This window comes from Acipenser ruthenus, chromosome 7 (assembly GCF_902713425.1).
Source record: "Acipenser ruthenus chromosome 7, fAciRut3.2 maternal haplotype, whole genome shotgun sequence".
Taxonomy (NCBI): domain Eukaryota; kingdom Metazoa; phylum Chordata; class Actinopteri; order Acipenseriformes; family Acipenseridae; genus Acipenser; species Acipenser ruthenus.
Window position 1 is genome coordinate 54,612,228 of NC_081195.1, and position 17,476 is coordinate 54,629,703.

At 36.3% G+C, this 17,476-nt stretch overlaps 1 protein-coding gene across 1 annotated transcript in view; it reads right to left on the bottom strand.

Moving 5' to 3' along the window:
• Positions 1–485: 485 nt before the first annotated feature.
• LOC117416126 (uncharacterized) overlaps positions 486–17,476 on the bottom strand; it is a 35,750-nt gene continuing 18,759 nt past the window's right edge. The window contains exons 14-22 of the mRNA XM_059027306.1: positions 15,440–17,317; positions 14,414–15,227; positions 13,318–13,843; positions 8,166–11,225; positions 7,357–7,482; positions 7,023–7,176; positions 6,086–6,191; positions 3,297–3,478; positions 486–2,100 (exon numbers count right to left, since the gene is read on the bottom strand). Of these exons, the coding sequence (XP_058883289.1) occupies positions 2,012–2,100; positions 3,297–3,478; positions 6,086–6,191; positions 7,023–7,176; positions 7,357–7,482; positions 8,166–11,225; positions 13,318–13,843; positions 14,414–15,227; positions 15,440–17,317 (6,935 nt within the window). The 3' untranslated portion in view covers positions 486–2,011. The remainder of the gene's footprint in view (positions 2,101–3,296; positions 3,479–6,085; positions 6,192–7,022; positions 7,177–7,356; positions 7,483–8,165; positions 11,226–13,317; positions 13,844–14,413; positions 15,228–15,439; positions 17,318–17,476) is intronic.

The following is a 17,476-nucleotide window of genomic DNA, read 5'->3' on the forward strand; positions in this document are numbered from 1 at the left end:
ACTTTATAAAATTGCTTTACTGCTGGAAGAACCTGGAACAGCATGGGTTTGTTTGTGAAGATCTTTCCTACTCAAAAGGATTAGTATGGATGGTGTTCCACATGCTTATAATTATCTTTGTATTGTAGATGCTTTCATCTAGCACTTATGATTTAAAGTAAGATTACTACAGACAAACTTTTATATGTATCCTACTAATAAAACCAAATGCAAGTTACCGTGTCTAAACACTACATTTCCCCAATTTGTCACTATGTACACTTAGCAAGAACAATTAATTTGATTTGAAAAGCGTGTTAAATTGTCATTTTATCTAGCATAATCTCAAGAGCAATTTATAGTGAGTAAGCTAATTATATTTAAAAATGTTTTTAAAAAAAAACAAAAAAAAAAAAAAAAAAACTTTTGCACTGCATCTGTATCACTGGTACAATAAACCACACCAATCCTTTGCTCAATGGTTCTTATACTTGGTATAGTAAAAAAAAACCAAAAAAAAAAAACCTCCAGTTAGATAGTGATTGCAGTCAGATATTTATTAACACTGGCACTGTGTGTAACACTGATACAGAGGAATATAAAAAAAATGTAATTATATACAAACTGTAAAATAAGGAATTGGATTCTTGACATTGGTATTCTAAAGCTATTGATGTAGCTATTTGGTTAATAAGACTTGTGCAAAAAATTATATATATATATATATATATATATATATATATATATATATATATATATAATGTGAACATTTCTCAACTATTGTTATAAATCAAGTGTTAATTGGAACCATAAAGATGTTATTTGTCAAAAGAAAAGTAAACTGTTTCCCTGTCTCTAGAGGGTCTTGTCATAGCAAACAGAATGGGCCCGTGGCAAAGGACATTTAACAATCCGCATCTCTACGGAGAAAAAATCTTGTTCAGGTAAATAGTGGAAAAGGAGACTTTTTTTTATGGAACAAAAATATGTGTATGCAAAGGCACTTTTGTGAAGCCAAGATAAATCATTTGCTTTGCTTATTACCTGTATTATGGTGGATTCTGAAAAACAGCCAGCCAAACTTGAACGTGAGCTGCCATTTTAAAAAAGTTACAAAAAATTTAATGGCTGTGCCTTTTTTTAATGTACAATAATATCTTATACCAGTCTTTTCTAACTATTACAAACGAAATACAACTTAAAAAACGTAGGTGTACACATCATTAAATATAATATCTACATGTAGCATTATAAAAACAAACAATACAGTGTACAATGCACCCTAAACAAACAAATAGTACCACAGATATAAATGATACATAAAAAAAAAAAAAAATTACAAAATATTTTACAAGATAAAGTTAAACTTGTCTGAGCTTATAGGGATTTAAAAGTGTTTTTATTTTTCTTCCTTATGAAAAATATGTAATATATATTTAAATTAGTGTTATTTTAGCCTAGGACTGTACAATAAAACTACTGTATTGGTCATGTAATTGATGCAGGGAATTCATGCAGTAAGATGGGATACCTCTCCCTACTGGATCACCTGACCCCACCTTATTGCACTTGGTAACCCTTAATTTTTTTTTTGTTTGCATTTAATGTATGCCATACTACTATCATGACAATGCATGTCTTTGTAATCCAAAAAAGAACACCTGGTACAACACTAGGTTAAATGATACTTCTGTTTGCATGTGTTCACTTTTAAGTTGTCTTGCAATTCTCCTGCAGAGTGAAATTGCCTAATCCACCTCAACACTTTCATAAACCAACCCTAAGCTTCCCTTACTGACTTGCATCTAGTAACATTTGTTTTTACCCCCAACACTGCAGTGAAAACATCCACAGCTAGTTACGGCAATATTAAAATAAGGTCACCCTGCTAAAGCCAGGAAATCCAGTATACTAATCTTTAAATCATAACCTGTTTTTGCACAGGGGGAGATTGACTGGAAATTACAACAATTTGCTTAAAGATTCCTGGAATGTACCTCATATTCAAAATGGTCTTGAATGTTTTGTCATTTTAGTATTGAAATGTTTTGAAATGTGTTAAAAATGTGTTTATGTCCATGGCTAACACACCATTGTTTCCATATGATTCATCTGCCTTATCTGAAACAAAAAAACAAAAACAAAGAGTAAATAAAAAATAAACTATAAAATTAAATTTATAATCCAGCATTTATTTTTGTTGTTAACCACCCTGCTGCCAGTTTATTTTGGCAATTTCCATGCTAAAAATGCTTTTTTTTGTGCAGATTTTTCATTCTTAGCCCTCAAATAAGCAATTTGGTAGATTTTTTTTTTTTTAAATACACAATTTTTATTGTGATTATGATAAACAGAAATACAGTATTTCAATAAAACTTAAATAACGTGTTTAAAATTGTAGCATTATAATATAGATCACAACATAACATTGTTTTTTCCCCCCAATGGCAGCATTATACAAGTATAAATAACAATTTTTTTTACAATGGCATCCAATTTTCACTCTCAGCTGTGTTTGTACAGATGACCTGGTCTGTCAAATACATTTCTTAGGGACTGCTGCCATCTGCCAGTAAAAAATAAAAACACTGCATAATACAATGTTCTTATTTTTTCTTATTTTTTCATTGAAGCACGTTAAAAGATGTGTTAAATTTTGCAGATACACTTATAAGCGCCTGCATGCTATTCTCACAGGAGTGACAAATTTGGACTCGCTTGGGCTCCACATGGAAATCACGGGATAAGCAGCTGCGTGGTTAATGTTACACTACTGTTGTCCTTTCAAGTATTTAAATATTTTTTTTAATTTGAACTTTGTACTGGGATTTGTCATTTAGGTTTGCATCTTGTCCCATTTAAGGTATTCTGAACTGTAATGGTCAACGCAGCATCCTAATTCCACTGGCTACAGCAAGTAGACATGATAATGGAGGACCATATTAAATCTGTTGCAATTCAAAAGCACTGTAGAAAACTACTCTTTCTACAATGGTTACAGTATACAAGCCAATGCTACTGATGTTAAGGAACGTTAAACAAATGTATCTCACAGTCAATTTATAACCAATGTTGTGTGGTTAAGATTTTCAAGAGAGTCTGCGACACTGTTTAAAAAATATAATGATAGAAGACTACGTAGGACACGGCAAAGGGAACGTAACGTGTCTCTTGTAAAAACACTGCAGGGTGTTCCGCAACACTAAGATGCTTGTCCTACAACTGTAGTATAACAGGTTACTCTGCCTGTTACTCTAAAGCCCTTTCTCCTTAATTGAAAAAGATATGATCAGTCAATAGTCAGAAGAAATCCTTACCTGTTATGAAGACAGCAAACCTGGCAGTGATGTGCTGAACTTGTAGACGCAGCATGCAGTTCAAATATTCTGGCTTCCCTTGGGAAATGAGGTCACATTCATGGTATGGAAGAACTTCCACAATGCCTGCTTCCTGGCAGCAATCCATGAAGAACTTCTTGGCATGGCCTGGTGAAACTGTTCTGTAATATTAATGATAAAAAAGCGTTAAAGATGTTTAATAATTATGCTAAATTACACTTGGTTTTGACAACGAATATAAAACTGATTAGAAAAGACAGATGGAAGAAATGTAAAGCATATTGTTCTATTACACAATTCTAGGATTATTATTATTTTTGTTTTTATATAGAAGATTTTTTTTTTTTTTAGGGTTTTAAAGGAATACTCAGGGTTCTTAATTTTCAATCATCTTTTGGAAAAGTGTTTGTTAAGAGCCAAGTACTTAGTTGTGAAACCTGTTAATTGTCAGGCAGGTATATCCAGGTAATCAACTAGAACCCTTGCATATTCAATTCTATTTTCACCCTTCATGTAGAATTTAAAACATGATACTAAGTTCAGTATTACAAATAGCAGGAATGTGAATTTTAAACGTTTAAACAAACTCTAAAGTGGTTAAACGTTTAATAATATGCTAGACATATAAATCAATCACGTGACAAATGTCACCAAATACTTTTTTAATGCATTCATTTTAGTATTTTATCATCAGTAGGCAGTCGCAGATCAGACTGCTCTAGTGCCACAGTAAGGGCGGATATTATAAAAAGGAAGGGATTTGGAAATTGCCTCCAAGTAACTTTTCTAATTGGTGTAACCAAACGATTGACACCGGGTGGGTTTTATTCTCGGTCGATCTGGCGCTTCATTGGTGCACTGTGTGTGTGTTCATGCCTGTAGGAGGCGGGGTATGGTATCAATTCAACGGCGGGGTAATAATGTTAATGACAAGAGTTTTTTCTGAGTTTGTTCTATATTTAAAATGGCATCTAAACAAAGGAAGCCACGTTTGAAAGTATTTTAAGGAACCGGACGGATGTGCTGTACCACAAAAACACAGGTTCAATGCTTTACCATTTGAAATGAAAACATTCAGAATTACTGTGGATGGAGCTACTGATGTTAATATAAAGCAAACATCCAGAACAACATTTGCTATAGATTTGGCTGAACAGGACGTGACCACGTTATCCCCTATGAGGACAGTGTGTGCGAGTCATGAATGCTGCAGCTTTGATATCGATGTAAGACTGTGCCGACCATAAAACAATAACAGCGAGGCTGGAAAAACGTAAGGAAAAGCTGCAGCTGTGAATACAAAACTTTCTAAAGGGAGAAAAAGTTGCAATTACCACACACTCGTGGACCCCATTCCCTAATCTTCCCATAGGTGGAAGGCTTTTTCACTTGAAATTGTTCTGTAAACTTTTGGACCGAACGGCCGTTTATGTTTAGTACAGTTTTTATTTGTATGTTGGAACTACTGCACTAAAGTAAAGGACCCCTGAGACACACTTCAAACAGGTAGGCCAGACATCTCTTTTTACAATTTAATGTAAAGTTGTGTGGATACATGAATTTGAATACTTTACATTATTTAGTAATACTTGACCAAATACAATTAACTCCACAAGGTGGCAAACATTATATTAATTACTTAATATATTACTTGATTGTGTGTTAGTTTGGCATTTAAAATAGGACTTGTGGCAATGTTTGGCAGGTTTATGTACACTAGTACAGTATGTAGAGGAGAGTGGCGTTTGATTCGAGTCTCTAGCAATAGATCTCAAAAATCCCACCCCTACTATCAAAGACCGCAAACTTTTAAATCTGAGGCAGACTTTTTAGTATCAGTCTCGGTGCTCTTTACAATTCCAAAATATTGTACTATTTTATACCTTTTCCAGAAGTGAAAGTATTTCCAGCTTTTTTTCAATTGTAAGCACAACCATTTTGCATTAGCGCTGTACAGTTGGTGATGTTCATTTCAATTTTTTTTTTTTTAAACCATATAAATTTTGGGCAAAGTTACTTTAAAAAACGGAACAGAATAGGTTCCTGTTTTTTTGTTGTTAAATGAACCTTCAAGAAATACACTATTCTGTAAATGATGTTAAATGTTATTTGCTTATTTTTGCTTAGAAAATACCAGGGTTGTCAGTATCAGAATGTAATATAAAAGAGTGTGTGTGTGTGTGTGTGTGTGTGTGTGTATGTAGATATGGTTTGAATGTTGACACTGCAAAGCATTTAAACGTTCATAAAAATGTACCAAAAGCACATCCCTAACAAACAGTACTGTTTTAATTATCTTCTGTGTCTCTTATGAGTCCAACAAGGCGGGTGTTAGACCTGATCGACCCCTAGCTTGCCTGCTTATCACCTTCGATGTCTCCACCGGACCACACTCCAATTTCTTTCAGCTGGTCAGACAGAACAAACACATTTAATATTATCGCATTAAGCCTCTGCCTTTACCACAAACTTGTCACAATGAACAGGTTTTAATTATGTCACTCAAATATGTTAGTTTTGTAGCATTAAAGATAGAAATTATCTGAAATTTACTGTAGTAGGGGGAAATCCCAAGTGTTTGTTACTATTATCAACTACTTAATTGGCACGTACGTATGTATAGGTTTGAACTGTCTGGGAAATTCATTACATTGAATAAACAAAAATCTGTGATGAATTGTACTTTTTTTAAAATGGCCACCATAAATACGTAAGTACAATATAAAAAAAATAAAGGTTTTTAAATTTTCAAAGCTGACAAAAATTACCTTCCATTTTCCTTGAGCATTTTGCTATCCTTGTAGTGCAGCCACCACTTCCACCTTCCCTGCTGATTTAGCTCTTCCAGTACATTGACTATTTCCTTCAAATGCTCTGCAAAAGTTAAGAAAAGAACCACAATTAAAAAGTAATACAACACCCATTTTAATAAGACTATTCCAAAGTCCAAAATCTCCATAATATTTACAAGAGCTGTTTGGTAATTAAGGTTTGAATTTTTCAGTGTTTATTTTTTCACCCAAAAAATTTATTTTGGGCACTTGTTAATAAAATACCAAAATGATCCGGCCCTATCAATAACATAAACCTTGGCATACAAATACATTCCACACAGAGAACAGTGGGGCAATGATGACACATTTTTGAGCACCTTGTAGGGGAGTGATCTGCATATGAAAATATTATTATTATTTATTATTATTTATTTCTTAGCAGACGCCCTTATCCAGGGTGACTTACAATTGTTACAAGATATCACATTATTTTTTACATACAATTACCCATTTATACAGTTGGGTTTTTATTGGAGCAATCTAGGTAAAGTACCTTGCTCAAGGGTACAGCAGCAGTGTCCCCTACCAGGGATTGAACCCACGACCCTCCGGTCAAGAGTCCAAAGCCCTAACCACCTTTAGTTTAAGGATTCATTTAGAAAACATTTTAGGAAATATTCTTGATCATTAGCTAAATTTTTCTTCTCCCCCCAGCACATACTGGACTTTCTACTGTGTTGCAATTACTGGTAATATTGCTTAAGAACATTCGATTTCTATCAAACTACTGCCCAACAGCATTAAAAAATGCACACATTTTACTAATTAATTAAAACAAACACATGTGTATATTTGTTTCATCCAGGGAGAAACTCATTATTTCATGTTTCAAATGAACATCTGGATTCATTATTGCTTAATTCCTGCATACCTAGTTCTAGACTTTCCAGTACAGCACCATCACAGACCACAAATCCTCCTCTGTTGAAAAGCTCCTGGTAGTTGAAACTGAGGACATCATCAATGCTGTCAATACCAGCAAACAAAACACTTGGCACCTTCTTCAGATCCACCAAGTGCGGAATCTGATCAAGAAAACAACAACATAACAATAACCATGCAATCTTCCTTCTCCTGCTGCATTCATTACAAAGCATCACTTTGGAAGATTATCTTTTAAAGTTACTACATAAATAACTCTTTACAGACAAAATGCTTAATGATTTAATGAATTATATTTCAGTGTTCTCATGCTCTAAACTTACTCTGTGCACATGTGTAGAGATATCTTCATTCCTGATGATAACGATGAGGGGGCCTGATGGATGCTCATCCGGCTGATCAAAGTACGATAATTGCACTTCTGCATGGCCTTCTTTCTTAAGAATTTTCTGAAATAACATCATTTTAAATATAAAAAAAACTAGATTGTAAATTTTTGCGCAAGTTTATACTTTGCAAGCAAACATCACTGGTACCATGTTGGTCCTACATTGAATTTGCAAAGATATATGCATACAATAAAATAAGTTCAAGCAAAAGCTTCAGCAAATACAGCTTTCATCAGCTCAAACAATCTTGATTTCACAGTGTATGAAGCAACTTCTTTCAACAAATGTGAGTGGGTCACAAAAGCCTTTAACAGAATGCAGATTAAGAGAATTATTCCAATTCAGAGACAATATCTGAAAGTGTTTGGTCTCTATGATCAAGTAACCAAAATGCCACATCACCATAGGAAAACCGCCCATTTTAATCGGACAATTCCAATAATCAAACTTAACCAAGATAATTCTAAAACACAGCAGTGTACCAAAGATGTTGGTCTCATCTCTATCATTCATAAGCACAAAAATGCACATGACTTCAATTTGGCACCATTCTTGGCAAGGATAATAATGCAATAGAATGCCACCATGTCTTATTTTAGTTTCACACAGCCTTTTAAGTGTGTGTGTTGATACAGGAATTTAGCTTTAATCCAATGTTTTGTTTTATAACCCTGCTGAATTTTGTTTGTGTTTAAAAAACAAAACAAAAACAAACAAATAATAATAATAATAATAATAATTACCTTTATGTTCTCAAAGAATTCATCAATCTTTGTTTCAATGATGTAAAACTTGAACTTGGTTTTAAATGACTCCTTTACTACAGCATTCAGGTTTTGGTGGAGGTCGGTACATAAATGATCTATAACTTTCTGAAATGGCAGAGGCTTCCTTGTGCTAGACTGCAGAAAGTCCTTATTTCTCTTCTGACTGTCTGTACTGGTAGTACCCAAATCCAGTTCTTTCCTCTTTCCATTGCAAACATGATTCATTGATGACATATGTGATTGAAAACATTTGGTTGTTATGTCCGAGATCTCACATTGTTGTTCTCTCATATCCTTGACATAGGTTAGTTTCTTAAGATGCGGAAGTGTTACGTTGTCACCAAATTCATTCATTTTATTAGCTTCTTGTATTGCGGTTCTTTGAGGCATATCCACTGTTATTTGGTGATTTCTCAAGGGTAAATCAGTCGTCTGAAGTGAGTCATCCGGTACAACATCTAAATCTGAAAAAGTTATGGTTAATGGACTAAATGCTCTACCATTTGCATGTGATGCTTCTGAAAGATCAGTGTGCTTATTCCTTTTGGTGATTTGATTCAGTTTATCAGAAAAACACAAGTATTCTCGGTCTAAAGTATTCTGAGTAAGATCAGGTTTAGTGTAATGCATTTCTTCCCATGCTTTTAAGAAGTTAAATCCTTTAAGTTGCCAATTCTCCTTCTGTGCATTTTGAACAGTTCTAGCACATACATTCTCTCTAGGTTTAACTATTGAGAAGTTTGCATATGTTTTTTGGCTGCCCCAACAATCCGTGATATGAACAACAGAAGAAATGGGCAGACTATCCACATCCATCATATTTTGCAAATATGTTCTACTAGTGTGTTGCTTCCCTCTGTTTGAGATATGTAGCTTTATACTGCCTTCGTTTTCGTCTACATTTCCAACAAGTTCAGTTTGAGTCTTTGTGAATGCTGGATTCTGGTCTAAAACTGCACTGCAGACAACACTGCTTGCTTCTTCAGAGTCACCACAAAGATCTTCCTTTCTGCCCTGGCTGACAGGTACACAATCTGTTTCAAATTCAGAGTACCAACAACAGGCTCCATAATCATGAGCTGGTTTATTTGATAGTTGTGACCCTTTCTCTTTACTATCCACCACAGACTCATCTGATGAAATATCTTCGTGTACTTCAGGGTCTGACAATATTTCTTCCCTTTGATTTTCATTGCCATCCAGAAATGCATCCATGTGTGAGCTTTGGTTACCGATATCTTCTCCATGTTCACTGTGCATAACAGCGACTGCCCCATCTGAATTTACAACAGTTTCTGTGGGTTCTGAGATGTTGTCATCTTTTTTGCTCCTTGGTGCTTCAGTTAAAATCCAAGAACTCTCATTTTCTCTGCACATGTTTTGTTCCATCACAGACCCATCTGGCAAAAGGCTGTCCTTGACTTCAGTGTCTGACAATATTGCTTCCCTTTGATTCTCATTCCTCTCCAATAATTTTTGTTCTATCATTGGACTTTGCAAATGGACAGCTTCTCCATTTTCACTGTGTAAAACAGCCAATGTCCCACCAGAATCTGTAATAGTTTCTGTGGGTTCTGAGATGTTGTCATCTTTTTCGCTCTTTGGTGCTTTAGTTAAAATCCAAGAACTCTCATTTTCCCTGTGCATTTTTTGTTCCACCACAGACTCATCTGGCAGAAGGTTTTCCTTGACTTCAGAGACTGGCAAACATTCGTCCTTTTGATTCTCATTCCTATCTAGTAATTGTTCTATTGTTGGGCTTTGGATATTGATATCTTCTCCATTTTCACTGTCCATAACAGCCACTGTCCCACCATAATTTGTAATAGTTTCTGTGGGTTCTGAGATGGTGTTTTCTTTTTCTCTCCTTGGTATTGCCACTATAATCCAAGAAATCTCATTTTCTATGCATATTTTTTGTGCCACCACAGACTCATCCGATGAAATATCTTCGTATACTTCAGGGTCTGACAATATTCCTTCACTTTGATTCTCATTGCCATCCAGAAATTCATCCATCTGTGAGTTTTGGTTACCGATATCTTCTCCATGTTCACTGTGCATAACAGCGACTGTCCCACTAGAATTTCCAACAGTTTCTGTGGGTTCTGAAAAGTTGTCATCTTTTTCACTCCTTGGTGCTTCAGTTAAAATCCAAGAACTCTCATTTTCTCTGCACATGTTTTGTTCCATCACAGACTCATCTGATGAAAGGCTGTCCTTGGCTTCAGTGTCTGACAATATTGCTTGCCTTTGATTCTCATTCCTCTCCAATAATTGTTCCATCATTGGGCTTTGCACACTGATAGCTTCTCCATTTTCGCTGTGCATAGCAGCCACTGCCTCACCAGAATTTCCAACAGTTTCTGTGGGTTCTGAGATGGTGTTCTCTTTTTCAGTCCTTGGTACTGCAGTTGAATTACAAGAACTCTCATTTTCCCTGTGCATTTTTTGTTCCACCACAGACTCATCTGGCAAAATGTTTTCATTGACTTCAGGGACTGACAAACACTTGTCCTTTTGATTATCATTTCTATCCAGTAATTCTTTTGGACTTTGCATATTGACATCTTCTCCATTGTCGCTGTGCATAACAGCCACTGTACCACCAGAATTTGTTATAGTTTCCATGGTTTCTGAGATGGTATTATCTTTTTCAGTCCTTAGTGCTGCAGTTAAATTACAAGACTTCTCATCTTTTTTGCACATCTTTTTTTCCTTACACTCTGGATCTGTGGTATATATGTGAACTAGTTTCTCAGTTTGTATACAGGTTCTCTTTGTAGTTCTTTCATTAACTGGAACAGCCACTAAGGCAATTCTCTTCATCCAGTCATCGATTAACGTCCTCTGTACTCCATTGTAGGGTTTCCCCTTAGCAATACACAAACTTGTTGCTTTGTTACATAACTCAATGTATTCCTTATCAGTATCCAAGAATCTGGTCGGGTACATATAAGATACACCTGTGTTATCATCTTCATCCTCCTCCTCATCCTCCATTTCTTTATGTAGCTCTGCATCAGCTCTGCAATCCTAGAAAAGAAAGACAAGGATTAGTTTTCCAAGGATAAAAGTGTGAATGTCAGGCCATCCGTCCGTGAGCTGAAGCTGAAGTGCAGCTGGGTCATGCAGCAAGACAATGATCTGAAACACACAAGCAAGTCTACATCACAATAAATAAATGAAATATGTAGCAAATTTTTATGTTATTTGTTCACTCAGGGTCCATTTTATCTAATATTAGGTTTTGGTTGAAGATCTGATAACATTCAGTGTCAAAAATATGCAAAAATGCAGAAAATCAGACGGGGCAAATACTTTTTCACGGCACTGTATATGTGTGTAATATATATATAGTGCCTTGCAAAAGTATTCAGACCCCTGACCAATTCTCTCATATTACTGAATTACAAATGGTACATTGAAATTTCGTTCTGTTTGATATTTTATTTTAAAACACTGAAACTCAAAATCAATTATTGTAAGGTGACATTGGTTTTATGTTGGGAAATATTTTTAAGAAAAATAAAAAACTGAAATATCTTGCTTGCATAAGTATTCAACCCATGTGCTGTGGAAGCTCCCAGTTTACACCGATGAAAGAAATTGCCCTAACGAGGACACAATTACCTTACCATTGGCCTCCACCTGTGAACCATTAAAGTTGCTGTCACATTTTCTAGATAAAAACCCCACTGTTGAAGGATCATTGGTCAGGCTGTGAATCTGAAGGAAAATGAAGACCAAAGAGCATTCTACAGAAGTTAAGAGATAAAGTAATACAAATGCATAGATTAGGGAAAGGGTACAAAATAACATCCAAGTGTTTGGATATCCCAGTGAGCACAGTTGGATCAATAATCAGGAAGTGGAAGTTGCATCACACCACCCAGGCACTGCCAAGAAAAGGCTGTCCCTCAAAACTCAGTGCTCAAACAAGAAGGAGACTTGTGAGAGAAGCCACAGAGAGGCCAACAATCACTTTGAAGGAGCTACAGAGTTCAGTGGCTGGGAGTGGAGTAATGGTGCACCAGTCAACCATATCAAGAGCTCTGCATAACACTGGCCTGAATGGGAGGGTGGCAAGAAAGAAGCCGTTCAAAAAGTACCATCTGAAAGCACGTCTGGAGTTTGCCAGAAAGCATGAGAGTGACCCAGCTGCGATGTGGGAAAAGGTTTTCTGGTCAGATGAGACCAAGACAGAGCTTTTTGGCCAAAACTCAAAGCGCTATGTGTGGCGCAAACCTAACACTGCCCATACCTCAAGACACACCATCCCTACAGTGAAGTATGGTGGTGGCAGCATCATGCTGTGGGTATGCTTCTCATCAGCAGGGACTGGGCATCTTGTTAAAATTGAAGGAAGAATGGATGGAGCAAAATACAGGGAAATACTGCAAGAGAACCTGCTTCAGTCCGCTAAAAAACTGAAGCTTGGGAGGAAATTCACCTTTCAGCAGGACAATGACCCAAGCACAAGGCCACAGCAACATTGGAGTGGCTCAAGTACAAAAAGGTGAATGTCCTACAGTGGCCCAGTCAAAGTCCTGATCTCAACCCCATTGAGAATCTGTGGCACTATTTGAAAATTGCGGTCCACAAGCGTCGTCCAACCAACCTGAACAACCTGGAGCAAAATTGCCTAAAGAATGGGCCAAAATCACTCCGACACTGTGTGCAAAGCTGGTACATACTTACTTGAAGCTGTTATTGCAGCGAAAGGTGGCTCTACCAAATATTAATGTGGGGGGGTTGAATACTTATGCAAGCAAGATATTTCAGTTTTTTATTTATTTTTCTTAAAAATATTTCCCAACATAAAACCAATGTCACCTTACACTAATTGATTTTGAGTTCCAGTGTTCTAAAATAAAATATCAAACAGAACGAAATTTCAGTGTACCATTTGTAATTCAGTAATATGAGAGAATTGGTCAGGGGTCTGAATACTTTTGCAAGGCACTGTGTGTATATATATATATATATATATATATATATATATATATATATATATATATATATATATATATATATATATATATTATATATATATATATTTTGTTAAGGTTATCTTGGTCTTTCAATTTTTATAAAAAAAATTAAAAAGTAAATAATGTTGTTTTACCTTGTCTGAATATTTGCCAGGAGTACTCCAGGCTTTGGCGGTGGTTGTATCTTGCAATTGTGTATAATTTACATCTTCATTTCGGCTGCCTGAGTAATTACTGACCCAACTTTCCTCTGGAGTTTCAGAAGGCACCAGTTCACTGGTAGAGTGAGGAACCATGTTCTTTGTGTTTTTTGGAACAGTAAGATCCAGTGCTTCGTAATTGGTCTCAGTGAGATCTAATGCTTCATTACTTTGCTCCCCTCGATCCAGTACCTCCATATCTGGTTCTTTTACAGCTTTCTGAATAACAGATGGCACCTGGAGATGTTTAATCTGAGAGTCACAACTTCCAGCTGGGGGTGCTCTCTGAGTTACACTTTTAGAAGGAGAGATCTGGAATATACATTTCGATTGATCACTGCTCTGAACAGTATCTGTCTGAAAGAACCTCAAAGTAGACTTGCTGTAGAAAAGACCAATCCACATATGAAGGATAAGGTGCACCTGCTCAAATGTTTCCTCGATATTAAAGTTCCATGGTCTGAAATTAGAAATTAAGACAATGAAGCTTGATACAAGCAAATAGAATCTTTCACGTACATTGCATACTTTTGTGCTCAATGCCAGTGATATACATGGAAATGCAAATTGCAGATGTCATAGCCGTTAATGTCTGAAATTGTATAAATCTTAGATTCAGCCCACAATTAACCTAATACAAGAATTAACTGGATAAGTCTAGATATACCAAACTTCTAACCTTAACCTCATAGAGTATTCAGATGCAGAATATAGATACCAACTTTCACTGAATCTTGTAAGAATAGAAGTTGATTAAATGACTATACAAGGTTTGATTCAAAATGGTTGCTGTGTTTGTCAAAAGCCTTTCGACCACAGGCAACAGCTGGTGAGTCATTCTTTTGAAGACTGAGCATTCTTAGCAAATACCTTTCAAATGTAGCAAATAAGTGAAGATAGCTCACTTTGATTCTAACATCCTCATGTACTGTATAACACTTTTTTTTTAAATGTACAAACATTTTAACAGGTAACACTGGATGGAGTTACAAATATAAAACATATTGGAAAAATTATATATACTACCTACCCATGGAGGGCCCGGGTCACACATTTATCCAGAGGATCATTGCTGTATTTACTATCCAATGCAAACTCGTAACTCTCTTTCCATTCTCTGGTCACCTGAAGAATTCCATTCACTTCAAAAACAACCCGAGACAGGCCTGCTTTTACACAACTTGATTTCTGCATATTTTGAGAAAAGGATGGATCTTTTTTGGATTTCTGACAGTCATAAAAGGGTTGCTGCTGATGTATGAAAGGTGCAACTCTTCCAACTAAGGCAACTTCATTCACATTTTCCAATTCAGCTTTAGAAGATCCAGCACTATTTGTGGAGACCAAAGGTGGCTGATCTGTTAAATCCATCAGCACCGATGAAGGTTGTGAATAGGAATGCTCTTTAACTATCACACCAAGAATCAGCTCTTCAGTAACTGGATGTCCTTGAGGAAATTGAGTTCTTGGGAGATTCAGATGTATATTACTGTTCAACAAAGCTTGCTGCAAAGTTTCACAATTATCCAAACCTGTAGGGGTAAGTTTTGCTTCACAAACCAGCACTGTATGGCTTTCTACATGCTTATCTACCATTGAAACATTTTCCTGACTGGCACTTGTATTCATGTTTTTAGAAACATCTGAGGTCTCATTTGATTGTACTGCATGAGTAGTTCCTGAGGTACTTGAGCTAAGAGCCAAATCTGCCAGTAAGTTAAGTGCATCCGAGGGCTGACTAAGCCTTGTATTTCTTTCACAATCAAGCATGGGTTGCTCTGATGGACTAGTTTGTATATTTTGATTCTCTGAAGAATCTGATGTAGTTTTAAAATTCAACCAACCTGCAACAAAAACAATGCATTAACACACAAAAACAACAAATCAAACCAATACATTAAGCATTATAGTGTAGTAGCCTTTGTTTAATGTTTGCCCTATGATGAGTCTACAACGTTTTCTTAATAGTTCCTAATGAAGTAGCTACATCAATAATATTTATAAATTAGGTTCCTATAATCATGTTAAAATGACTAATCTTTGCTAAATTACTTACCATTTTCTTTCATGTATTCAGCTATCCTGGTCTGAAAATTCACTCTTTCTTTAACAATTCTTCGTTTCGTTACTTTTTTAGGCTGCTGGATACTTGGCAGAGGACTGAGTCCATCTACAATGTTATTCTCAATTGGATCAATCACAGAAACCTTCTGATCTGCAGGGGCCAATGGCTTCTTTCCCCTTCTGTTGCTGTTCTTGGTTTCTTCCATTGTTTTGGTTGATTTGGAGGACTCGGCTTCTCCAGCTGGCCTTTTTCTTTGGTATTTTTTGGTTGTAGGCCTCTCCTCTGACCCAATGGTAGGCTCTAATGATTTAGAGTCAGTAATCAATGCTTGCACACTTTGTGGACTGACCGATTTTTCAAAGTTGACACTAACATTTTCTAACTCACAGTTTTCTCTGTTGCCATCGTTTTGTTTTTTCCTTTTCGGTGAACTTGGCTTATCTGTAGTGGGTGTCTCTTTAGAATCAATCAAAGCAACCACCTGATCTGCAGGAGCCAGTGTTTTTTGTTTCTTTACACTGTCCACACCTCTACCTGCATTTGTTTTACAGGGAGGCAGTTTCTTTAGAGCATCCATTAACTCATTTTCTTTAACCTGTGTATCTTTGGGTTGCTCACTCTCTTTCTGGATTTCAGGTTCACTTGGAGCTATTCTGTCTACTGCATTGTGGAAACTTTCTGTCACTGACCGTGTCAGTTCTGAATCTGCTCCACTAGCTAGACTGTCTTCTTTGCACAGGTGAGTTTTACATTCACCCTCAGCTCCAGTGGTTTGTTCAGTTGGTATAAGATCTGTATGCAACACCTTTGAACCATGTGGAACAAAAACTCTACCACAATCTGTTACAATATTTTTTAATCCATACCGATAACTCTCCCCTTTCATTTTTCTTTTCAGTGGATGTAGCTCATCTCCAGTGGTTGTCCCTTTTGGGTGAATCTGATCGTCAGAATCCAATAGCTTCTTTCCATTTCCACCACTGTTTCTTGTTAATCTTTTACTGGAGCGTTCTTTTTTGTCTGTACCTTGCTGATCCACTGAAGCCATAGGTTTCCTTCTCTTTTCAATGTTGTTTCCGTTAGAATTTTTACTAGGGCCTTCTGTTTTAGGACCAACAGGTAATACGGGCTTCTTTCTTTTTCCACGACTCTCTTTGCTGCTGCCTGAAGGCATTTTATTGTCTCTTGTTTTTAATATTTTGAATATGTTCTTATTGGACAAAGCATCTTGTTGATCTGTGCCTTGAGCCCCTGTTATCTCCATTCTTTCAGTATCTCCTCCCTGGGCCTCGTGAATTGCCATTTCTAAGCCCTTGCCTTCCTTGTGAATATCATGTTCATGGGAGGATGCATTTCCACTTTCTAAAGTTCTTATTTGATCATCAAGGTCACCTTCATTCCAGCACATATGCTGTTCTGCCTCTGGTGAAGACACAGGAGAATAGCAGATAATCTCGCAGTCGTCATCTGCATCTTCACATGCTTCATTCTGATATACCGCTAGCAGCTCTAAAGCTTTTGACACTGGTAGCACATATGCATCTGATCCACTGAAATAGGACTTCAAGTTTGCAACGGCCGATTTAGGGCATTTTGCAGTTCTATAGAGGTGTTTATCCACTCTGGACACATCATACTGCTCAGCCAATGGAAAAAGATCTCTAATGGGACTTGAGTCTGTGATCCCTGGCCGAGTTAAAGTTGCATAGTTATGCAAGTGTTGCTCCACCAACTCACAAGGAGGAGTTTTCTGGTCGGTTTGGAATTTTTCAGCTTTCATTTCTGCGTAATTAAGGGCAGGCAAAATCTGCATCACATCACGAGAAATCAGATCTTCCGATTTTCGTACAAAATAAGGAGCCTTCATATCTGTAAAACATAAATAAATAAATTAACTTTGATGTCATTACTTTTTAAATCTCAAATACTTACTATATTGTACCATATATTATAGCAAACAAGACACTGACAAAAGACTTGTTTGTAAAATGGTATAAACAAGTTTGTTTTTAGTTCTACTGTATCTTT